The sequence below is a fragment of the Batrachochytrium dendrobatidis genome (genome assembly GCF_000203795.2).
Source record: "Batrachochytrium dendrobatidis JAM81 unplaced genomic scaffold BATDEscaffold_14, whole genome shotgun sequence".
Taxonomy (NCBI): Eukaryota; Fungi; Chytridiomycota; class Chytridiomycetes; order Rhizophydiales; genus Batrachochytrium; species Batrachochytrium dendrobatidis.
In genome coordinates this window covers 336,497-361,900 of record NW_006281112.1, presented here as the reverse complement: position 1 = coordinate 361,900, position 25,404 = coordinate 336,497, and the positions used below count along the sequence as shown (strand labels likewise).

The window sequence follows — 25,404 nt, the reverse complement described above, 5'->3', positions numbered from 1 at the left end:
ATAATATGATTTTATTCATTTCAAAAATAATTTACAACCGTATTCACATAAAATGAAACACTTTTGTACTTATCTTGCAGTCAGTCTTTATTTTTGTTATTGGAAACGTTGGCTTTACACAAGGAATGTTTGGCACGATCATGGCATTGGAGAAATTCTGTTGTTTTCATGCCGATCACCAAGACAGACAATATTGTTCAGTAAAATTGGCATCAGTCAATTCATGAGACTGGCAGTTTATTATGTATTTTTAATGTTTCATTTTACGTTAATGCGGTTGTAAATAAAACTTGAATGATTCAATCGTGACTTTGCAGCACATTTTATCAAATATAATAGTATTGAAATATATAAAAAAGTTAAAGGCATGAGATGCAATGCCCTCAAAGTAGTATTTATAAGAATTCAATCCCAAAATATTATTCATTTTTATTAAAAACAGGAAGACCATATTCGGATCCACGGCGTTTTTGAGTTCTACGCTTATCAGCATCCAACTCCTTCTTACGAGTACGAATACTTGCTGGAGTCACCTCGATCACCTCATCATCTACAGGAAATTACAATACAATCGTGTCAGTTTATGATCAAAAAACATTAGTCTACTAGCAATATGTTGTATTCATAAAGCAATTACCTTGGATATACGAAATCATGCGTTCAAGAGACATTTTTTCAGTGGTAATAAGCTTGACTGTCTCGTCTTTGATAGCTGTTCGTACATTGTTCAAATGCTTTGCTTTGGCGGGATTGACTTCCAAATCATGCTCGCGACTATGCTCACCAACAATCATTCCAGGATACACCTTGGCACCAGGCTCAATAAACAGCTTTCCGCGTGGTTCAATTGCAAGAAGAGCATATGTAGTAGCTTCTCCACTAAAATAAAGAAATGATTCCATACATAATATAGACCAATCGAGTCAAAATTTAAATATATAACCACAAATAAAAACTGGCAGCATACCTGGCTGTGGACACTATAGATCCCTTGCGTGACCTGTCAAGCGGACCCTTGTATGGTTGGTACCCAATAAACATACTGTTTAAAGTTCCTTGGCCGCGAGTCTATAAAATAGGTTTGAATATTAGACTTTAAACTTTTTCATGAAATCTTAAACCCATTATCAAGTCAACTTGCATCGTTTTTAAATTCTGCAGGATATCCAAGAAGACCACGAGTAGGGACATCAAACACCAAGCGCGTACGATCTCCAGAATCAGTATACGTCTTCATCTCGCCTTTGTTGCAGTTCATCTTTTCGATTACAGTGCCTGTGTATTGGTTATCAACGTCAATGGTAACTTCTTCGATAGGCTCAAGAATCACTCGATCCTTGCCAGTTCCCTCCACCTTGTAGATAACTCGTGGAGGAGAAACAGAAAGTTCAAATCCTTCACGTCGCATTGTTTCAATCAAAACACCTATTTGAAGCTCACCGCGGCCCTTGACTTCAAAGGCATCATCGGTTTCAATGATTTCAAGCGAAACATTGGTCTCTACTTCTTTTAAAAGACGTTCGCGGATCACCTGAGATGTAAGCTGAGTACCTTCTCTGCCTCCAAGCGGAGAATCGTTTACATAAAACGACATGGAAATGGTTGGCGGATCAACTGGAACAAAGGGTAGAGGAGTGGTAACTTCTAATGCACAAATAGTATGGTTTACACGAGCGTTGGCAAGACCTGCAATAGACACAATGTCTCCAGCACCTGCTTCTTGGATAGATACTTGATCGAGACCACTGCGTTGAATAATTTTTGTGCACTTTCCTTCAGCAACTACTTTTCCATCCACGTCAAGACTTTTGATGACATCGCCAACGCGGAGAGTGCCAGATTGGACTTTTCCAAGGTAGCATTTGCCAACATATACATCGTTTTCAATTTGCTAGTCAAGGTATTTGGTTATAGTCGTAACAGATATTACAAGCAGAATAGAGTTAGTTTATGCAGTACTTGAAAGTGGTAAACAGTGTTTACAGCCTAGATATAAAAGATTGTATCTAAATTGCACCTACAGTTACAAGAAGTGAAAATGGTTTGGAACGATCAACATTTGGAGGAGGGAGCATATCCACAATAGTGTCCAGCAGAGGATGGATTGTTGTGGGAGCTTCTTCCATAGTTCGCTTTGCCCAGCCTTCTCTAGCAGATGCATATAGGAGCGTGTACTCCAACTGGCTTTCAGACACATCCAGACTCAAAAACAACTCAAGGATTTCTAATAAATAAATATTAATAATTGTACAGCCAAGTTCTGCAGTATAGTCATTTAAAACATGCCAAATCCAGCACAACGAATAAAAACTCACCATCCTCAACTTCAGCTACGCGAGAGGTTGGACGATCAACTTTGTTTAAAACAACAATTGGCTGAAGTCCACATTCAATGGCTTTTGAAAGAACAAACTTGGTTTGAGTCATAGGCCCTTCTGTAGCACAAACAACCAGACACACTCCATCAACCATGGACAGTACACGCTCGACTTCACCACCAAAATCAGAGTGACCAGGTGTATCAACAATGTTGATACGATGACCTTTATAAGTGACAGCGGTACTTTTGCTAAGAATGGTGATACCTCGCTCTTTTTCAAGATCATTCGAGTCCATGACACGGCCTTGATCAGCCACCTCTGCTGCGCCAGACTGTCGAAGAAGTTGATCGACCTATTTCAAGAATGTTGTTTTCAAATGAAACCATCAACTATTTATAAAATGTATGCGTTTCAACATCAACATGATGCAGCATACCAATGAAGTTTTTCCATGATCGACGTGTGCAATAATAGCCAGCTATATAAACCCAATCAACACAAAATGTCAGCAAACCAGTTTAATAAAGTTGACATGATCCAACACAAAAACGTTCATGCACATGGTTTGATAAAGTTTATCGGTGATATCAAGACATGATTGGGAAAGATGAATTCAGCGCATAACCCAATGCAGTCAGCGCTAAAACAAAGTGTGTTGATATGGATCTTTTATGTGCATATGAACCAGTATGGGTAACAAAATAGGTGAGCAACATACGTTTCTGATTTTTTCGAGATCAGGAATATTGCAGCTGATGACACCAGTAGAAAACGCTTTTTGCAAAATATTCGACTGAACAGCAGTGCATGGAATCCAAGATCGAGACGATTGTTTTGAAATGGTGACTCTTGGAGTGCCAGTTATTGCAGCAATGGCTGAAACTGCCGCTCTAGCGGCCTTTTGGCTACTTGGCGCCAACAGCCTGCCAACGATCATTTTTGTTTGAATTCAAAGAAAAAATAGTTTTTGATATTCAAATGATAAACTCGAAAAACATCACCAATGTTGGTGTAGCCCAGAATTGGCCAACCCAGTAACTCTTTACTAAGGTTTACTTGGGAATGGACATGGCTTGAGTGATATATGTTAATGCTATAAATTACAGACTAAAAACTTGAAGTTTGAACATTGTAAATATATTTTTAAAAACAGTTTCAAAGAAACTACTTGTACTGGCTTGTCACTCGCATCGAAGATACTCGTCTACGAGTAGCCATTGAGTCGTGCGGAGAAGGATGGGCAGATCCAATAGGCCCAACACATTCCATAGGGAAGCTTCCCTCTTGTTTTGTCACCATGTTATACCCAAATGCCCATCCGTCATCAAAGATGGTTTTGATAATGATATGATCACCAACATGAAGTTCAATCTCATCGTGCAAGTTGGGGAAATACTCGTATATGACTTCCATCGTATCTGTAACTTGAGCAAAATTACCAGAAAGATTACCGTTTTCTATTTGAGCATTTCTGGCTATTGCTCGTCGTCTGCCAATCACAAACATAAAGACGGCTGCAACAACCAGACCAACGGCAGCAATAGTACCGCCAATAAGGATAGGTTTTTTGCCTGCAAGTAGGCCCGTTTGACTTTCGGAACTGCTGCTGTTGGAGGTGGTTCCCTCAGCATTAGGTTGCTGACTGTCTTGAGTAGAAGCATTGCGTGTACCAGAAGCACCTATGCTTAGTGAAGGTGATGCTGTACCCAAGGTATTGGCGGTAGGATTGGCAACAACCCCGATTGTGGTAGTGGTAGTGGTAGAAGTGCCAATGTTGCCGAGTCTCACTGCAGCATCGCAGCATGGATCTTTGCTTGGATTGTTTGGTAAGCAGTAGGCTTCAATCTCGGCTTTGGTTCCAAATCCTAGTTTGTAATCGCAGATTAGCATGTATACTCGAACAATACAAGGCCTATGCAAACAACTTTTGATGGATAAATACTATCAATGATTCAGACGGAATAAAACCACTCACCACACATGCCAAACTCGACATCCTGAGCAATCAGACAGTCGCGCTTGTTTAGTGGGTCGTTCTTTTTTAGAGAATTGACAAACGACAGATAAGGAGCGGGAACATTTCGAGTAGAGCCAGCAGGGCAAAACTCGGGATTCTTGAACAAAGATTCAATAGAATCTGTAAAATACTTGGCTGTGGCTTGACAGAGTTGGAAAGGCTGGACACCAGGATTACAGACTGCTGAGTTAGCCACAACAAGGCCACAGTTGAAAGATTGTGAGTAGCGAACACCGGATCCATCCCATCCAGGACATTTCAAAAAACTTTTGACAAAAGATTGAAAGCCTGCAGAAGTAGGTGCAGAATTGTGAATGTATGAATCTAGTGATGCTACATTGTTAAACAGCGGTGGATTACTATTATCTTTGCGAACGCTGTATGCTATGATAAAAGTATACAAGGATCATTGGTTAGTATGTGTGATTTCAACTTAATCAAGATGGAATAGTGCATAGTCACAAGGTCCAATATGTCAAGCATTTAGATGTTCGTGGTGTAAATTGAAGACGGGAACCGAGGCGTAAAACGGCATTTACGAATAGTAGAAAGAGCAAAATGCCACCATTCAACAAGCGAATAGACTCACCGGCAAACTGTGGGCAAGAAGTACTGTCTTTGAGAGAAAAGCATTCAGGGTTTTGTGCACCGGTTGATGATACCAACAAGATCAAAACAGCGACTGGAAATACCCTACTGCAATGTGTTCCTCCAGTTGCAGGCATAATGTACGTTTGGAGAGTTGTCAGGTATTTGTAAAAGTTGCAGGTTTGCTTAAAGCTGGAAACCATTGAATTACAAATCGGTTTGCTGATTGCATTAAGAAAGATTCAATGACGCGTTTTAACGGGTCGAGTGCCAAGCTGAACATTCAACTTTATGCACCAGCATGCCATCACTAGCTTAATTCTTGAACTGCCATTGCTGCTGTATCAACACTTTTCTAGACGTTAAATTCAATGCAACTAGTTGAAATGTGTAAAGTGTAATTTATTCCCAATTATATGTTGAACAAATTTATTGAAGGGGAATAAAAACAGTGTATCATCTAAATCAGTCGATTAGGTAAAAACGTATCTGCAGTCTAGCAACATCAAGCAAAACTAGCATTTAAAAGTCAAAAAACATGTATCTGTGACAAAATACGGTCCTTTTATCAAGTGGAGAGCCAGATACCGTCGACTAATAGTAGGACTCGTAAGTTTTGTATTTATCTGCTCTACTCGAATTGTTTACGTCTTCTTGCTTGGGTGTCATTTTCCAATCAGGCAATGAGTTTCTCACCGACTCAGGTATATCCATACATGCAAGTGGGAAGCTTCCTTCTTGTTTGGTCTCCATATTATATCCAAATGCCCATCCGTCGTCAAATTTGCATTTCACGACAACTTTGTCACCATAGCCTAAAAAGTTGCGTAGAAAATAACATTAAAATCAAAAACAGATCGTTTGCATCAACCAGAATCAAATCTAAAAACACTTACGCAGTTCAATTTCGTCAAACATCTGAGGTGTGTGATCATACAGAACCTCTAATACTTCTGAAGATTCTGAAGATTCTAAATCTTCAACCTTCTTTATCGGTTCAGGATACTCGGAACTATCACCAATAATATTCTTTTTCTTCGAATTCTGTCTAGCAAATATAAAATAGCAGATAGCAGCTATGACTGCACCTAATGATGCAACAATTGCGCCAATATGAACTGTGCTCAACCCCAAGCCCATCGTATCAAGGTTTTGAACAGTGCTATTTCCATGGTTTGTCGTATTCGTTAGTGAAGGAACTGTCGTGTTGATTTGCGGTAGTGCTGCGGCTGGTACATTTTGTGGAAGATTGACTCGGTCAGCTCCGGCAACAGTATTCTGTAGACGTGGAGCAATAGATCCAGGAGGTAAATTTCCCGCCTTGACTGCAGCTGCACAACATAAATCTGTAGCAGAAGTATCTAAAGCACAGTATCTAGTGAGTTCTGAAGCGGTACTGAACCCGCACATCAATAGATCGGACCGGATTGCTGGAATGCACTCTGGAACTCGTTGAAGTTTCTCTTGAAAGTTTAAAATTGATGTATCTAATGCTCGTGGTGAAGCTGCTGGACAGAATTGAGGATTACTAAAAATAACTTGGTATGATGCAACGGCTTGAGTAGCAGTGTCTTTGCATAGTTGTTTTGAAGCGGATCTAGCGGGTGGGGGACATCCCTGCTCAAGAGCAGCATGGACAGATAGTCCACAGATCAAAGACCGTGCATATCTCAATCCTAATCCATTCCATGCGGGGCAATTATAGCGAGTTTTAAAGTAGTCTAAAAAGGCAGGGGAAGATCCCCATCCAGTAACGTATGCATCAAACGATTTGGCATCTAAAAAAAGAGGCGGTGAATGTGTATCTGGCAGCAAACCAAAGTCTATCAAGCGTACGAATCACCATAAAAGTAAATAGTTAGCCCACCAAATATGCGCTAATAGCCTCAATGTGGGTCAATGACAAGAGTAGCATATAATCAAGTGCTACTACGCGGAAAGTCGTCATGTATGGCACCAACAATCAATAGTGCACGGTGCCATTCAATATCAAATTGCAAGTTGAAAAGGCTTGCAGTGACTTGTTTGAGCCACAGGGAATGAAGCGCAATAGCCAAAAATAATCTACAAATCCCAAAAGATGTATCAAACCATCATCATCCACAACGGTTTGCTACTAAAGATTAGGCATTGGAAAAATCATCAATGATCATTCATATGCAATAGTAGCGCTGTTTAACTGATAGAAACTGAGTGTTTCGCATCGAGTGCTCAAAACAATAAAAAAGCATTCTGTGCTCGGGTGGCTGGTGTACTCATCAAATCGCCCACCCTAACGCATGTGAAATATAATAGCTACACAGTATTATCCCAATAGTCATCCAATCAACAATAGTTTGTAACAGTAGTCAAGCAGCATCAAGAAACCAAGGTTGTGCACCTTGCATTCATCCGAATCTACACCAGAGTACAACCACAATCCACCCATGCAACAATATTGTGCACTGCTGTGGTGTCACGACTGTGGCCAACTCCAAAATAATGCTCTGGGTTGTCACGTATGAAGCTCGAGATGAATATGAGGAAAACGCGTATTGCTTGTGGTGCCATTGGGTAACAATGCAAAGAAATACTCTAGTCCATCAACAAATGGAGGACAATGGAGTCAAACATGGAACAATGGGATAGTAATGAAGAACATATTCAGTAATATAGGTTTTTTGGGTATAAAACGTACCACCAAACTCTGGACACACAGTGCTAGTTCTTAACGAAAAGCATTTGCTAGGATCCGATGTCGATCGTCCTGGCGATTGAGCTTGAACTCTTAGTATTGCCGAAATCACTAAAAATGTCTTGAGTAGCTTCAAAAACCCTCCTCCATTGGGCATAGTGTATGTATATGTATCAGTAGTTATAAGCAGGTAAAGAAAGTAGTAGACCGAGCGAAAGTAGAAAAATCACAATCGAGTCTGTATGTAGTGTATCAATAAAGTGATTTGACTAGTCGATAGAAAAGATTAAATATTTGATTTCCAAAAATTTGATTTTGTTGTGGAATGATGTCGATGGCTTAGTGTGGGCAGTCGGATATTTTTACGTGAATAGGGTGTAACTAGCTGAATAAATAAAGCTTGGCTACCATTACGCCTCCCTTGCTCCTGTTTTGAGCAGGAGCTACTGCGAGATGACTCGATAGCTTCAATGCAAACCATGCCAAACGGATAATGCTACAGGCATTCTCTAAACGGTTCATCACTGACAATGTTTTAGGTTTGTAGACCAAGCTGATCAAAAATGCCTTTTTAATTTATGGCCATCATAATGTATATAAGCACAAAAGATACGGTATACAGATTAGCTTCCAAACCTGCTCTACTTTTAAATTCCAACAAAATTTGTTAAAAAGCCACAGACCAACTCATTTTGCGAGTTTATCCCACTCAATCAGTTACACATTCAATGTCAACTACAAAGTATTCAAGTAAACAAGGATCTATAGGTTCATTTTGTCCAAAATAACATCTGCAAAAGGTTGCGCTATACAAAGAACGGCAATTTGTGCTCCCATCGCCACAATAAATTGTGGTTTTAAAACCACTTTGATGTCCATACTATTCTATATCGTGTCAGAATATTATGCAGGTGACGTTTTGATGTAGAATAAAAAATGCCATATTTAGTATTGAATGGCTTGGCTTGGAGCATAGAGTGACGAGGCACGCTGATTAATGCGATCGTTAAATACGTCTGTAGGTAGAGGCGGCAATGAATCGTGAGATGCCTGAATAGGGCTAATGCAGGCCATGGGGAAGCTGCCTTCTTGCTTGGTGGACATGTTAAAACCAAATGCCCACCCGTCATCGAATTTGCACTTGACAATAATGTGATCTCCAATATGGAGCTCAAGTTCGTCAAAGAGATTAGCAGCATAGTCATAAATAACCTGCATGGTTTCGGCAACTTGAACAGTTTCCGAGAAATTGGGTTCCAGAGCCTTTGATTTGGTCTTTCGTTTGCGAAGAAAGACAATTGCAAGAATAGTGGCAGCAATAATAGCAACGCCAGCTGCGCTAGCACCAATAACAATTGGACGCATGCCTTCGGAAATCGAAACGCCTGAATTACTACTACGAGAATCAGCAGAAGATTGATCAGTAGCAACATTACTGGCAGAAGGACTGACTGAGCTAGATGAAGGGTTGGTCGAGACAGAAGAAACAGAAGCAGAAGCAAGAACATTTCCAGCAGCTATGGCAGATGTACAACAGGCACTTCCGGCATTAGCAGGAACTCCACAATAAGTAGCAGCTTCCGTCTTCAAGGCGAATCCTGTAAATAAACAGCGCGTTAGTTTAATCACTCGAATGAAATCACCAGATTTAGTTGACACGTGATTCATCCCAACTACAAAAATAGACTGTGGCGTATTTCAATGATGGACGCATTGGTTTGACACTTCAAATACGCCGCTATCCAAACATCAAAGTATAGTCATGCAGGAGCACAAGGATTTATAGCATCAAGTAATTCAACATACCACACATGGACAATTCCGATTGAACAGCAACAACGCATCCGTCTGCTGTAGTAAGATTTGATGCATATCCTGTAGTTTGGGCATCCAGAGTATGTGGGGTGCCTACTGGACAGAAGCTGGCATTTGAAAAAATAGACTGATATGAAGCAACTGTCTCGTCTGCAGTCGTCTTACATAGTGGTTTGCCAGCAGCAGGTTTAGCACACCCCAGCTGCAAAGAGGCGTCCACCAAAAACCCACAAAAAAAAGATCGTGGGTATCTCAGGCCAGTTCCATCCCAAGTCGGGCATGAGTAGCGAGATTTGAAAAACTTTTGAAAGTCGAGGTTTGTTCCAATCGTTTTTAGAACGTACTGGTCAAATGTAGCAATGTCGCGGAATCGCTGAGGTACTCCAGTATCTGGTAGAATGCTAAAGTCTAGAAACAAATCGTCATTAGTCACATGCATTCAAATACATCATCTGAAACATTGTTTACAAGTTGAAATGCAACAATAGAATGTTGTAGTCCATTCCTTTAGTGATAGGTCGACAGTGTCAATAAGAAGTGTAGCATTGATTGATCCTATAAAATGTGCATTAAGTGGACCCAGTAGCACACCATGCTCTATCCACATCACAAACGACCCCTATGGTCGCCCCTTTCGCTATCCACACAATTTCAATTCGCGTGAATAGCAGGCTACAAGGAAACGCCTTTTTTTGCAGCCTCTAGTAAAGCTTTCACTTTGGAATCAGATGCTACTATACACCTGAAAATAGCATAGTGAAGCTAGAAATGCAGATGGATAGCAGTAGACAAGAAAGGATGGAATGGGTTTTGTTACAGTCAAAAGTAAATCACGTACCAGAAAACTCGCCACAGGCAGTCGAGGTCTTTAGGCTGAAGCATTGTGCACCTTGAGCAGCAACAAGAACTAGTTCACTTGCAAAAAGTGCTGCAGTTGCAACATGCAGAAAAAAATGCATTTTCTCAGCAACTATAAAGTAGTCTTGGAAATAGAGTAAAGTAAGGGTGGGCAAGTGATATTGTAGACGAAACCAGTCGCAATGTCAATATGAAGACCGAGGTATTTTTTGATTATTTTGGGTAGAGTTGATAATGCCAAATAATCCGACTTGAATTTCTAGTGTGGCGACAGCTCAAAATATATGCAGTAAATCCGCTGGCCCTACAATGTCTTGTTTCAAGTGTGGTGCTGCACATTTATCATTATTATCCACTATTGAGTGCATGTAGTCTAAATCACCATACACAGCTATTGACCAAGTTGTAGACTGCCGCTTAGAATAATCTATTTCCTAGTGCATCTACTCATTTTTACAGTATACTAGAGACCCTAATTACCCTTATTCGATGTCTTGTTCTGTCATACAGTTTAGCTTTAAAGCATGTTCTTGACTAATGTGCACGTTTATCTAAAATAAATCTATTGTGGGTTTGTCCTTGCTCAAGCACAAATAATCTCAATACATTCCAGCATGCATGGCTTGAGAATATCAAAGGAAACGCATAATCTAGTTGCAATTCAAGACCAGACAAGTGTATTGCAAGACATTTAAACAAGTGATGATCTATTTCATTGGTTTTTACTAGCAGATTTATGTAGTATATCACCGTGTATTTCCAACACGAGTACAATAGTCTACTTATAATGGCAAAAGGCGTGTCAAGTACATATACTAAATACCTGTTTCCATCTTGATCTTGACAAAAATAAACTACTAATCTTGTTGTATAGGCAAATTGCCTCAATATTATATTTATTCAATATATCAATTATTCTGCAGAACAAAGTAGACATACGCCTGCAAGAATCCATTTTTGTTGGCGTTCTTTGGTTTTAAGATTAAATGTCCATACAAAAGTAGGTCCACGCTGCCTTGTTCTGTAAACTGGGCATTCGTACACTCCCTTTGTTTCTTTTTTGTCAACTGGGATCGCCTTGATGTAAATGACAGGCATAGATGGAGTAAGTTCCTTGAGAAGCGATTCTTGTATCATACCAGTACCCATATCCCAGCGCGCTCCTTCCATAAACAAACCATGAACATAGGCTCCTTCACGAGGAGCACCTGAAAACTCTTCTTTTGCTTTTTTAGTGACATCTACAGTCAGTACCATACGATCCAGTGGCCATTCATTCTTACGAGCTGTTGTTTGCATAATAGCCGTCAAAAAGGATTGGGGATTAAACAGACCGGGCAGCCAAACTACCGCGGGCAAGTTAAATTCTGCTACCCATGCCTCTAGCTCCTTGATTCTCAATAGCAGGTCACCATACCACGCTCCAAGAGGCTGAAGCGATGGATACGCAAGCTTTTCCCAACGAGCTGGCACTTCGTTGAGATACAGTGAATTCATGAGCAGCTCCATGTTTTCAGAAATAGTCAAATCACCTTTGAGACCTAATTCAAGTTCTTTGAGAGATCTTCTGATTTCAGTCGTTAACATGCTCATGCGATCGCATTCTTGAATAGCAACAGATATATAAGGGGTTCTTTCTTCAACTCGAGCAATAAGCTCAGCCACATTAAAGCTGTCTGGTAGTTTTTCCATGATTTCTTCAAGAACAATCTTGACCTTTTCTTCTTTGGACGAAGCTGCACCACCTGCAGCATCACGAGGTTGCATTTCCAAAATGGTTTTAAATAGTTTATCTGCCATCTTGGTCAGCACACCAATTTCTGCATTGGGATGCAAACCGTACAGGTAAGGCGACTCTGCTGGTAGACTGTCGTCAATGTATCGGTGATACTCCTTGTAGTCGGACGTGGGTGGACTGTTGAATCCTGGTGCAAGCTCAAAGTTTCCATCAAGCATTTCTTCGCGAAGATATACATCTAGATACGCAGAACACAGCCTACGATCCCAATCATCTGAAATATGTCCACCGTACATAATCTCACCAAAAATATACCGTAAATCAGTCCATGGAACTTTGGCAAATGTCTCGAGGTAGTTAAACAGCACATCAACAGAAATCATCAAATCGCCGGTACTAAAAGGGTATGGTTTGTTCCAGCCTTGAGTACCAAACTTGCGACGCTCAAGAACCACGGCATGGAAGTAGCAAAGTGCAAAAAGAACTGCTTTAAACTCGGCATCCTTGGAACATTTTTCTAGAGTCTCTTGTGAAAAGTTGTCAAGTGCTCTGTGAATATTGGCCTGCATTCCAGTTGGAGGCTCGTTGGTGATCTTGATTGACGCCTGTAGAATAGAAATAGGTATGATGTGGTATGCTGGATCACCAGCAGGTTCTGCAGATAAAAATACACGGAATTGTGGATTCGCTCCAATGGAAAGTGCCTCAAGCTTCTTTTCCAAAGTATGAAGCCATTTAGAAACCAAATGTATGTTTTCCAACATGACCCAACCACCATTTTTGTAAGCAATATCCAGTTTCTGTTCTGCAATAACCTCCTGGCCTTGACCAAGCGACACGTTGTGGAAGTTTCCAAGATCTTCAGAGATGCCGAGTTGGCGGCCAAGCGCTTCAACTTCTTTGACAGGATCAACACCTGGAGAAAGAATAAAGAAAATAGGAGTTGCTGGTGCAGATTCCTCAAATGATTTGGCAAGAGGAACTCGTGCTGCTTCAATAAATCGCTGGCCCATCTTTATACCAACAAAATTACGAACTGCATAAGTCATGCGGTCAGGACGCAAGCATCGTAAAATACACATTTTTTCAAGCGGGGTTTTGTTTTTCCATTCCTATCAAACATTTATATGGATCATGTAAATACATAAGCATTTTAAACATCATCTTGATAGTCATCAAACCATATTCTACAAACCTGAGGTAGTTTTTCATTCTCGGGACACTCGTTTTCACAATATTTTTTCCACTGCTTTGAGGAACCTTCAATATCGGAAGAAAGCGTTCTAAATACTTCCAAATTAGACAGAGCTTTGACCATTCCCCATGCAGGTGTAGTAAGCCATTCCAAGGTACTGTTCACACCAAGAACACGTGGGGCTCGAAGTAAAAAGTCGAGCTCTTGGTAGTCAATATCTCCTTGTGCAATCAAAATCTGGAACGTCATCTGCGCTGTGAAAATCAGCTTGTCGCGCTCAAATAGACCACGAGTGGTATAAACAAACACCATATAGGTAATCGAATCAATTAAAAGTAACACCCGTTCTTTGATATCCTCGCTGGAGTCGGCGCGGTTAATGGCATTTTTAAACACTACTTTGTATGCATTAAGAGAGTACTGATACATGGGATGAATTTGCCACAGGTCGTTGAGCAAAAAGTAAAGAAGGGAAGATCGAGCCGCAACTGGGCGATATAGTTCTCGTGTTTCGTTGATCTTTTTCTCAGTGCGCTTGGCCTCTTCGACTTTTTGCTCAATGTCTGTTGCAGTACTTTTTGTGGTTTCAAGATTTTCAACAAGAGCAGTATCTCCAAGGAAATTTCCTTGTGCAGCCGACAAACGCGAAAGAAGAGCATCTTCAAGCTCAGTCAACTTGATTTTAAACTCGTTTTGCTGTTTGGTCAAATCTGCCTTTGTTTTTTCCAAATCAGGACGTTCAATATTCACTACATCAGCAAGCAGTTGATCTTCCAAACCGGCAAGTGTAACAGTAAAGTTGATTAAAGTAGTTTGTGCTTGAACTTCAGGTGGATAGTGAGGGTTGGCAAGGCGAGTTTGAAGAATGAGTTTAAAGCGGGAGTCGTATTCGACTTCCTTGTCACCCATCTTAACATAGCGGCCCTTTTTAATTGTTTCGCGACCAAGAAGAGGATTGAGAACTGGATCAATGCTTTCAGCAATATCCTCAATGAGCACTGCATCGCCAGAAGACACTGCCTTTTCAATTGCATCCAGGTATCCACGAGCACCAAGACGAACAACCTTGAGGTTAGCTCCTTCACGAGTCTTGATCCAAGTCACACCTTGCAGCTGGGGATCAATAATAAGAGGCCAGCGCTTACAGCTAGTTACCATTGTGGCGTTTTCAAGAGAAACACGATCAGTAGGCAAGCCCTCGTTATTCCATTTGGCAATCTCGGCACTGTTGGTCAAAATACTTAGTGGATCTACACCTTCAGATAAAGGAACTCGTAGCTCATTGTTTTCGTCACGCAGATACTTTAGCCAATTGTCATTGAGCAGCTCTTCACGATAGCGCTTACTGAAACAACCTACATACGAAACAAATGCAGCGGAAACCAGTACATCTCCAGCAATAGTTTTTTCCTGCTGTTTAAATCGCCCGACTGCTTCACTCCAACGTACTTTTTCTGAAGCAAGACCATTGACAAGGCGGTTGGCCAAAACAATGGTTTCTTGGGTACTCTTTGCTTCTTCCTCACACTTGAGCTTATCAGCAGTTGCCTTTTCAAACTTGGCGCGTAAATCACCCAAGTTGCGATCAAGTTCTCCGATCTTGGATTGAATATCACGAAGACGGACCTGAGAAGACTGTAACTCGGCATTTGCCGACTCTAGTGCTTTTCTTTTAGGCTCAACATCACAATACACATGGTAGTACATAACAATGTTGACTACCCATGCGCAAAGACTAGCAGCAGCGAGAGATTTGCTCTTCATAAACTCTTCGTTAAAGTTGGGATCTTGCAAATAAGGCTGAATTGCATCCAGATTGGATTGATCAATGGCTTCCTTGTTAAAATTGATGAGAGATTCAAGAAACGCGTCGACTTTGGCCATCATGTTTTTAGATGCCTTCCATGATCTGTCCTTTGCAATTTTACCTGGAGGACTCAGAAGCACCATGACAGCAGCAGCAACATTTTTGACTTCATCCGAGGGTGAACCAAACGATTTAAGTTCAGTCAAATTGGCCTTGTTGAGTGAGTTTAAAGCATTGGCAGCAGCAGCAAGTGCCGGCTCGGCAGCACTGAGATCACGCATACAAGCAGTTTGTTTTTCCCCAACTTCCTTGGTAATGGCATCCACCTTTTTTTCTTCCTCGGCAGCAATCGCCTTTTCTTTGTTTACCTTTTCTGTGTCAATGGCAACACGCTCAATCAAACGATTAGCTTCCTCGTTTTTAGACTTGAGCTCTACCTCTTGAGTGGCAAGTTTGGCTTTAAGATCATCCACTTGTCCAGCTGTTGCTTGAAGTTTAGTCAAGCCATTCTCCAAACGATCCATGCTTTTTGTCAATTCTAAAGCCTTTTTTTCAAGCATCTCCTTGTACAGTGATATAAGAGCAAGGAATGATTTTGGAGTAGTGTAATTGTATCGTTTTTCGTTGAGAAGATATTTTCTTGATACAGCATTGACACCCACATGGGCAAACGACATAAACTTGGTGACAGGTTTTTTGAGAGGCTCAGAAACTAAATCAAACGCAGAGATGAAGCGATTTGCAACCGATGTCAAAGCCTCTTCTGGCCACTCCTGGAACCAATCAATCATTGTACAATTGACAATCGCAGGGAATTTTCTGCATCTGGATCGCAATGAGTTTCCAACAGGTGAAAAGCAAAGTACAACCTTGAGATTACGACGCACAAGACGAATGAAAATGTCCCAACAGGATTCACGAGTATCTACCAATCCTTGTGCTTTAGCCTCACCGCGCATAGAGTTGATTATACCATCAACTTCTTCATCAGGGAACAAACCGGGAATATTGCCAGAAGCCAATAAATCATTGATGAGCACTAAAAACTTTTCATCCGCGATTTGAGAATCAGTCAGCAAAAACATAATTTGCATCTTCTTTTGTCCTGTCTTGATATACAGGCCCGCCAAGTCTATTTTAAGATCCGAAATAGAGTATCCTTTACGCAATGTGATTTGGAATACTTCCATTTGAGAAATAAATGCTGCAAGTCGAGATAGTGACTGCTTTCCTGAACCACCAACACCAACAAGCAAAGCATTTCCACGAGGAGATTCAAGAATACGATTGATGCGGCAAATGTGGCTCATAGCATCTTCAAAAAGCACCAGATTCATGGCTGCATTGACTTCCTCATATTGGAGCTGCGCTTCATCCAAGACTTTGCGCAACTGTATCCAATCCTTGATTTGAGCGTATTTAGGCTCACCCATACCACCTGCAAAGTGTGCAAAAATATTGGGCTCGGCCTTGAGAGATCCCTGATCCATATCCTCAAAGTTTTTTTTAATAATCTCCTCTTGAATTTTAACAAGCTGTTGCCGATCAGCATCGTCAATCATTTTATCACCGTATGTACGGGACGTTTCATGAATAAAGAGCTGGACAAGTTCAATTGGCTCTTTAATTTTTTCTTTTGTCGAAAAAAGAATACCTTGGAAAATGTTGCTCAAGTCTCTCAAGTTGAACACATAGTGAAACTTTACAGCAGTAGGCAAGAACGTCGATGCTACCTTTTTGTGAAGAAGAAGTGACGCGGTGACAATACGCTCGGAAATACGCTGTAGGGAGGCAGGGAAGAGCTTGAGATGACCTCCCAGAATCTGAAGATAGATACTTTGCAGAGATTCCACGCCGGGGAAATTGACGGTAAAGCAAGCAAAATGGCGCTGAAGACGTGGATCAATTGTAAAGGATCCGGCCGTGGGATTCATGCACGCAACATATTGACAGTTATGAATCTCCTTGAGTGTTAGCTTGGTACGATCGTACCAATGCTTGTAGTCCAAAAACTGGCGAAGCAAGGTATGTGGACTTGCGGTACCGTACTTGTCAACCTCGGGCATGTTGAGATCGTCTAAAAAGTATATAATCTTTTTATTTCCTGGTGGGCCATAGTTGCGACCAGCTTTTTTCTCCAATGGCTTTTCAAGAACTGATTGGAGCGACCATGCAGTAGTGTAAAAATTAAATGGAACATTTACAATCAAACGATCATCACTGTACGAATTAAGCTTGTCTTGCATTAACACGGTTTTACCACAGCCTGCATTGCCAATCAGCAATACGGGTTTGCCATTGTCTGCCAAAAGATCCAGGAAATAGCGAATTCGTGTGGTTTCCTGGGTATGAACAAGTACGGCTTGTAAAGGCATGTCAATATCGTACTCATACTGAGGAACCCGGTCAGTCCATGAAAGAAAACGCTTGGAGTCGGTATCAATGTAGTAATCAAACACAGTTCCAGATGGAGGAAATTTGACAACCTTGAATTCTGAATTCCACCATTTGCTAAATTCGTTGCGGTAGTCAACCATTTGATCTTGAAACACACATCCACCAAAAGCCCAGACTGCCGCAAATACAAAATAAAGCTCAAACCATTCCTTGTCGCATCCTCTAGGTGTATTGGCTGGAACCAACAAACCCTCCAGGATATTACACAGTGCAACCACCATGGAAAACTCTTCTACATTTGCCATCTTAAATCTGCCTGAGCGGCAAACTTCAAGACAGGGATTGACATATCGATCAAAAAGAACTGATAGATTGGAACGTTCAGCTGCATCCTCTCGCTTTTCTAGCCAAGACTGGACATATGGATTCCATCCAAGATCGGTCGTATTAAGATATAAAATACCAGCACGCGACACAGTGGCAGGTGTGGCATATTTAAGATTGCCAATTTCAAAAACAAGACGCATGTGGTTCTTTAAAGGAATACGCTCGTTACTGGCAAGTGTAAGCATTTTGTTGTCGTCCATAACAGTGTTGAGTGACTCAATCCAGTTGGGATCAATATCACCATCCAGGATCATCCATTTGGGATCAGTACCTGGAGCATTAGCCATTTCACGCAAAATGCAAGAAAATAAACCATCTTTCCATTCACGAGTAGATGGATTAATGCAGCCAAAAAGATCATCTGTGTTGACTGCTTTGGGATTGAGATCGGATGTGGTGCATTTTTTCCCCATATTGACATAGGTTTTGGCAAGCATCTTCCAAATCTGAGATTTTCCTGTGCCACTGTTTCCAATAATAAACACACAATGACGCACAGCCATGAGTTCCTCAAGCTGTACAATTTTGAGCACAAAAATGTCTTCGGCCTGTAGTCCATTCTCGACAGTGGCTTTGCGAATCTCTTCCTCTAGCTTTTCATTGCGCTTTCGGAGAACCTCCACTTTAGGAAATAGATCCCCAATAAGACCATGGAATACTTGCAGATCATCTGTGACAATCTTTGGCAAGTTGAAATCACGGAGCGCTCTCATGAGCACATGCTCTTCTGGAACGTTGGGGTCGGCACGTTTCAGGGTGCCGGCAACAACCAACACAGATTTGATAGCACGGAGACCCCAATCATAATGATCTTGTTTCGACAAAAGCTCGCGATTTAGTTTGTAGAGAGTGTTAAACTTGCGTGCTAAAGAACTGGCTTCAATAAATCCTTCAGCCATAAGCATGATTTCACAAATAAGCTCCAGATTGGGAACAACCATTGAGCAAGGTCGAAACAGTGCCTTTATATTTTCGGGAAGCTCGGTACGTCCAGCGTAGCCTACAAAATAAATTTATGGAAAAGTTCAGGACTTGGACTTTAGACACGTTGACTAATTTGCAGTAGAGTTTCAAACAAATAACATTCAAACTTACCAGGATTCATGGTAATAAATTCACCAACAGTACGTATCAAACCAATTTCTTCTCCTTGGAAAATAAATCGTTTTTTCTTGGCGCGGAGAGCGTCTTGGATTGACTTGACTTGAGTAGCAACGACCGACAGTACTTCCACAGAAATACGATTAAACTCATCAAAGCATCCCCAGGCACCAGACTGGGCCAGTCCTTTAAAGATATTTCCAATAGACTTGTAGTCCATTTGCTCAGAGCAATTAAAAACGTATACCATGATTGCAAGTGCTTTACCCAGATCTTTAACGGTTTCTGTTTTACCTGTACCTGCAGGTCCGGCAGGAGCTCCTCCCATAATGAGATGTAGCGACTGAGTCAGAGTAATATAGCAACGATCAGTAAGAGCTGTAATAACCAAACGTGGTGTGTTGCCCAAGTATTCGTAGTTGTATTTGAATCCAGCATCACAGATATTGATAAAACAATCGTTTTGGTCAACATCATCCCATCTCAAACGCAATTGAGACTGCCAGCTAAAGCATTGCGCATTTTCGGCCTTTTCAGAAATCAGCTTGGCAACAATATCACGAGCGTGCACGTCAAGCGTGCATACAGTCATAATCATTTGACGATGACCACGAGGAAGCTCACCCTGAATAAGACCAATAAGCGCAGTCAGTTGATTTACCTGCTTTTTGTAGTAATCTTTCAAGGAGTTTTCATATCCCTCCTCAAGACGACTAAAAGCAGTATTGACTTCGGTGGTCCACCAAATCTGCGTGCCAGCAAGCGTGATTTGGGCTGGATGATCAAAAACCCACTGTTCGCGAGGCTTTTCTTCATAAGATGCAACGGCCTCTCCCATCAATTGTTTCAACGTTGATCTCATATTATCTACAAGTCGGTTAAGCCACATTTCTACTGCTCCAGTGCACTCACACTTGCCGACAAACGGTACATATTCGTCTTCACGAGAGTACATGCCTACTACGGTCTTGGTTACATCTCCGTTTCCAGTCTTGTGGAATTCCAGCTGAGATATACTGTCAAAAAGCTTGGGAAGATGAACTGCAACTGCTTGTGGAATATTTCCCTTGGCCAAAATGTCCAGCAAGTCTGATGCAGATACGAAATAAAATCGAGGAAATGCAAGACGTTTTGTTTCAAGATACTCAGCAAGTGACTTTTCACAAAGTGCAAGCTGACCTTGCAGATGCTCGAGTTTTTCAAAAAGACCTTCTTTGGTGCACGCTTTGACACAATTTGGAGTATTTTGTGATTCGTTCATGAGTGTTTTGTAGCTGGCATCAATGCTATCAAACCGGCGAGAATCTTCAGGTAGTTGTGCGCGAATATCTTCAGATCCCATGAAAATGTTCTCCAGATGTGACCATGTTTGTTGAACCTCAAGCCAAAGCGTGATAACAGAATCAACCGTTGACAAGGCAATCTGCCATTTGGTGATTTGCTCTTCAAAATGAGCAACATATTTGGATGTCATCATAGTTTGTAGCATCACTTGGTTGTCCTCCAAAGTTTCAATTAGCTCCTCAGAGCTACGAAGAAGCGGCGTTTTTGTAGAATCATGAATCTCATAGGTAAATTCCATTGTAGTCCAGGTTTTGTCAAGGTCGTTGAGTACTTTCTCCATGGCAAGCTCCTTTGTGGCACGATCGACAATAACCTTGACATTATCCTCGTATTTGTGCAATTGTAGGCTGAGTAGATCTTGAAACTTCATATCCTTGGTCAAAACAAATGTGACACCAGTGGTTTTCATGAGCTGCTTCCAATGTCTATCACGAATAGCACTGCTTCGAAGCTCACCCACTGCCCGCAAACTAGTAATCATATCCTTGACCATTTGATCAAGACCTGAATAAACATCCCAACCTTTAATTTCTTTATCCATACGACGAAGTTCTTTGGACAAGTCGCGGCACCGATTTTCCATTGAATCTGTGTCAATTTCTGTCCATAAAGTTGTCTTCCATTGGCCAAACATGTACGTCACCAATGAAACAAGATCCCAAATACTTTTGAGCATGCCAATATCTCGACGACATTCTGACAGCTGACGGTAAGTGGGTACGTTAAGTTCAAACAGTTCACACGACTTTTTCAAGGCACTTGCCTCAGTCTCCATTATGAGAACATCAGAATGGACAGCATCCACAACCTCGTATGCTCGGTCAGGTCCAACCTCAAACTTGAATGGAGCTTTTTTGCGAAATTCTTCGCGGAAATTATGGTTTTTCATCTCAAATCGATTGCATTTTTGCTGAAGTATATCCACCTCTTTGGCTTGAAGTGGCGCAACATGGTCTTTGATGGAAACCGACAGTTTTTTAACTTCGGACCATTCTTCAGGAAGATCATTGAGCAGCTTGTGAATTTCCTCGGGCAACTCTACACCAAATTGTCGTAAAAGATTGACAGTCTTGCGCAATGGCTCAAACATTTTATCAATGTTGGTTGTACGATGCTTGACAGCATGCAATAGTCCCATTACAGAAACAAGACCGTCGTAGTCTCCTTCATCAATTTTATCTTGAAGGCCCTTTTTGTTAAGCCTGATAAACCGATTGAGCTCATTGAGGGTAGAAACAGTATCGTCAGACAAATGTTTTGTGAGAGTGTAACTCCATTTTTTGACGACCACATTAAGAGCCTGTTTAAGAGGTCGGACATCCACTCTGAACCAGTACTGGAAAATCACCTCTGGCTCAATTCCCATGACTGCTTTGTGGATAGCTTCAAACTTACGAATCTCGGCTTCAAAATTTTCCAATTGAATTGGCTGCTCACCATCATCAGCTGGAGATGCATCACCTTCGTTGGTTTCGCCTTTGTCGGAAATTTCAAGAAATTGTTTCATGTATTCTTGGCGGTTCTCTGTCCACAAATAGGTGTATTGCTCGTAGCTATCCTTGTATTGGGCACAGTTTTCAATGATACCCTTTACACGATCCAAAATGCTTACGCGCAAATTATCCAAGGTCTCATCTCGACGCATCTCACCGAGGTAAGACTCATTTTCGGCTGCTTCAAGAATCAATTTTTTCTCTCGCTCGCTTGTTGACTCTTGTGATTCAGACGGATCATCGCTGCTGGAAACTGGTGCATTATTTTCCACCGGCATAGCTTCTACCTTGTGAGCATTGTGAGAAATCGGTTTTGCAATAGGAGCAACACGCGGCATAAGTGACGATACATCAAAAATATCGTCAATAACACATTCCATGATTGATAGTAGCCCCTCATCAGAGTCTTCGTCCATGCTTGGAGTAAAAACTAGCATTTCGTTTTCCAACTCTAGCTTTGCTTCAAGAAGTGGTCCTATTTCAGATGCACGATCCTTTTCAGTGTTTTGCAGAATATACTCCATGCTTGCCTTGATAGTGGCCCAAAATCCTTTTTGAACAATATTGTCAACGAATTCAAGATAATTGACCCATTTCTCTGCAGTAGATTCGGCCTCGACAAGAGCACGAGTATCCTCCACCAGACCAATAATAATTTGACCATCTTTTTTAAATGTATCAATAATAATGCCAAACTTGGCGTCTTTTTCTTCAAGATTAAGCAATTTTTTTCCATCTTTTCTCTCAATAAGTGGCGAAGCAGACCATTGTTTGAGAATCTTGGAAATCTGATTCATATTGTTCTTCATGGCTTGCAGAATAGACGACAGATTTCCCACTGTGGCAGAAATTTCGGAAATATACACATCAATATTTGTGGATTTCCAGTTTAAAGATGAAACACCTTGTTCAATTTGCGCATCAATCTCTTGGATTTTGGTTTCAATGAGAGGACGCTCAACATCAAGTACCCCGCTGCGAATACCATTGTACATGTCTACAATGCTTTCAAGCGAAAAAATGTATTTACGGAATGTGTCGGCTTTGGAATAGATTTCAATAGCAGCGGGTGGTGGTTGAACAGCAAGCGCACCAAAGTATCTGACTTCACGAAGCAATGCAACCACCTTGGGATCAAAATTGACTTTTAAAAGTGAACCTTCGCGAATAAGCACAGGTTTGTTGAGATTAGCCTCTGATTCATCAATAATCGTTTCTTTCCATACGTTAAACACATTGAGTTCAAAAGCATCAAGTGCTGTAAGAAGTTCGCTATACTTGTTTTTAACAATGCTGGCCTCTTCTGTGTTCATTACAGAATGGTTTAATGTCTTGAGTTTGTCCATAGCTTTGGTAATACGGTCTTTGAGCTCATGAATCCATGAGACAGTTCCAGTTACTGGCGCCATATTATAGTGAATGGGCGGTCGGTTCTTGTATCGCAAAAATATAGCAGATACATCGTCCAAATCTTGCGAGTACATGTTTAAAAGCTCAAAGTATTTTTGTTCAAAGTCTTTCTGGATATTATTGCGATTTAAAAGACCAGAAAACGACTCTAAAAGACGGAAACAAGAGTATAGACCGGAACAGTCATCGAATGCCTGACACAGAATTGTTCCAATGCGACGGTCAAGATCAGTTATTTTCTCGTGAAACTTGTTGCGATCGGCATCAAATTGGTGGAGAGAAATATCCAAAACATCATACTTGAGTTTACCAAAGCTACTAAGAGCAGTGACAAATTCTGTAAATATCTGAACAACTTGAAAGCTGAGAATCTTTCCCTTGGTGCCGCCAATCTCAATTTTCTCAAGACGGTTGAATTCAATAATGATTTCAAAAAGCTCAAGAATATGCTGGACTCGAACGAGAAATTTGTCCAGACGACCAAACAAAAGACGCGAGTCAAAATTCCATGGACGGCTAGACTCCATAGTAGTTGCCTTTCCTTCAAAATAAGTGCTTTTGAAGGAATCGCAAACACGCAAAACTAGACGTAAACGCTCCGCTGCCTCTTCAGGCTCAGCACTAAACAGTTCTGATGGTTGGATAAAGTTGCGTGCTTGCTCAATAATATCATTGCAGATCTCTTGAAGCACAACGCTCATGCGATTAGGGGTATTATAGTGCTTTGATGATTTCCAAATAAGAAGGAGTGTGTGCATAAGTCCTGGAAAAATTTGTGACAGCTCAGCAATTTCATTGGCACCAGCCAAACGCTCAATTTGAGGCCGAAGTGCCTTGAGATAAACGTTGATATCACTGGCTTCCTCCAATGCTAAAATATATATATGAGTTGGTAAAAAGCACAACTTGTCTCATGAAAATAAATATAAACTTACCAAACACAACCTCGTCAAAAATCCACTGAAATGCAGGAAAATAGGTACTCTTGCTTAATTGCAATACCTTTGCAATTTTTTGAATCTTTTCGTCAGTTAGCTGCTGATGAATGGATTTAAGGTTTGCAGCTTTTGTAGCCCAAAAGTCAATTTCCACCATTGGTCCAGGATTGACGCCTTGATCGAGAGCAGCAGACGAGCTACTCTTGATCACTTCTTTGATTTGGTGAGTCCAATCAATGACTGAAGACTCTAAAGTATGCAGAATGCTCTTGTCACTCTCATTCATCAATTTGGCACCGTGAGGAAGCGGTAGCATAGTTTTTCCCTGTGGTAAAAGTCCAATCAATAGATTAAAATTGAGCATCATATGAAATCAAAGTGAAAGTACATGAACCAATCTTCACACTAAACTACCTTTGATTTTCCAGAAATGACATATACGGCACCATTGAGCTGATGAAAATGACGAAGCACGTCGTTACTGACAACTTCTGGCCAAGTTTCTAAATTTTTAGGATTAGTGAGAAGGGGCAAATAGACTTCTTCCAAAACGGTTGAAAGAAATTCAAGTGGATTGGCTGAAATATCGCCAGTTATGAGCTCTGTATCGAGTTTCTCAACGATCTGAGCACCAGGCTTTTTCTTGAGAAAGTATACAGAGCGGCGTTTCAACTGCGCGGGAAAATTAATTAAAGGAATAAGTTCTTCTTTTTGGTTAAGATAAAACAAAATGGTTGTACAGTCTTTGTCCAGAAACGTATATATAGTTGCACTATTCAATAATTTGTTAAAATGCCATGTATAGCAATAAAATTGGTTAGACAAACAGTCGATACTGAAAAGGCTGTGTAGTGTAAATCAGGATGAACTACGCCAAAATGGCCAATGACCATCTATTTAAGCCGGAGTTTCGACAACCAAATATGCATGCTTTAATTCTAGACAACGCGACGCGTTGAAAGTGATGGTTGTTGAAAGATGAAATACTACATAGGCATGTGTATTACACAGTAGAATGTAGTCTGAAATGACTTGCAGTTTTTAAAAAACATGCACAGTCAAAATATATCAACTATATCAAACGAATGCTCTTGAGCAAGCTAAAAACTTACACATTTTCGTTTACAGAAATGAGTTTTTTCCACTTGTCGTTCTTGATTTTGAGACTATTGCATACTTTATCTTCAAACCACATAACTCGAGAATCTACAGGAACGACTACAGGTCCATTGTCTTCTCCGTCAGCACTCTCCTTTTTTCCTCGTTTAGAGTCATCCTCCTTTTTGTCTTCGGGCATTTCTACAGTAAAATGTACCTATGG

At 40.9% G+C, this 25,404-nt stretch overlaps 5 protein-coding genes across 5 annotated transcripts; all 5 read right to left on the bottom strand.

Moving 5' to 3' along the window:
- Positions 1-419: 419 nt before the first annotated feature.
- On the bottom strand, positions 420-2,799 carry BATDEDRAFT_14053 (uncharacterized protein; the record flags this gene model as incomplete). Its single annotated transcript, XM_006681805.1, has 7 exons — positions 420-550; positions 638-879; positions 968-1,055; positions 1,138-1,891; positions 2,022-2,224; positions 2,316-2,673; positions 2,758-2,799. Coding segments are annotated over 7 exons (1,818 nt in total), but the record flags the coding sequence as incomplete, so codon positions are not given.
- A 637-nt stretch (positions 2,800-3,436) lies between these two features.
- Positions 3,437-5,063, bottom strand: BATDEDRAFT_91682 (uncharacterized protein; the record flags this gene model as incomplete). Its single annotated transcript, XM_006681982.1, has 3 exons — positions 3,437-4,186; positions 4,297-4,722; positions 4,928-5,063. 3 exons carry the CDS (start codon positions 5,061-5,063, stop codon positions 3,486-3,488), a joined length of 1,263 nt encoding a protein of 420 aa, XP_006682045.1. The 3' UTR covers positions 3,437-3,485.
- Positions 5,064-5,342: 279 nt separating this feature from the next.
- BATDEDRAFT_36031 (uncharacterized protein) lies at positions 5,343-7,757 on the bottom strand (the record flags this gene model as incomplete). Its single annotated transcript, XM_006681931.1, has 4 exons — positions 5,343-5,422; positions 5,575-5,741; positions 5,823-6,749; positions 7,604-7,757. The coding sequence occupies 4 exons, from the start codon at positions 7,755-7,757 to the stop codon at positions 5,387-5,389; spliced, it is 1,284 nt and encodes a 427-aa protein (XP_006681994.1). The 3' UTR covers positions 5,343-5,386.
- A 595-nt stretch (positions 7,758-8,352) lies between these two features.
- On the bottom strand, positions 8,353-10,374 carry BATDEDRAFT_91681 (uncharacterized protein; the record flags this gene model as incomplete). Its single annotated transcript, XM_006681981.1, has 3 exons — positions 8,353-9,198; positions 9,407-9,823; positions 10,254-10,374. 3 exons carry the CDS (start codon positions 10,372-10,374, stop codon positions 8,546-8,548), a joined length of 1,191 nt encoding a protein of 396 aa, XP_006682044.1. The 3' UTR covers positions 8,353-8,545.
- Positions 10,375-11,185: 811 nt separating this feature from the next.
- On the bottom strand, positions 11,186-25,380 carry BATDEDRAFT_27665 (uncharacterized protein; the record flags this gene model as incomplete). The annotated part of the gene is made up of 6 exons (XM_006681869.1): positions 11,186-13,123; positions 13,207-18,797; positions 18,893-24,016; positions 24,081-24,408; positions 24,498-24,855; positions 25,196-25,380. The coding sequence occupies 6 exons, from the start codon at positions 25,378-25,380 to the stop codon at positions 11,186-11,188; spliced, it is 13,524 nt and encodes a 4,507-aa protein (XP_006681932.1).
- Positions 25,381-25,404: the final 24 nt, after the last annotated feature.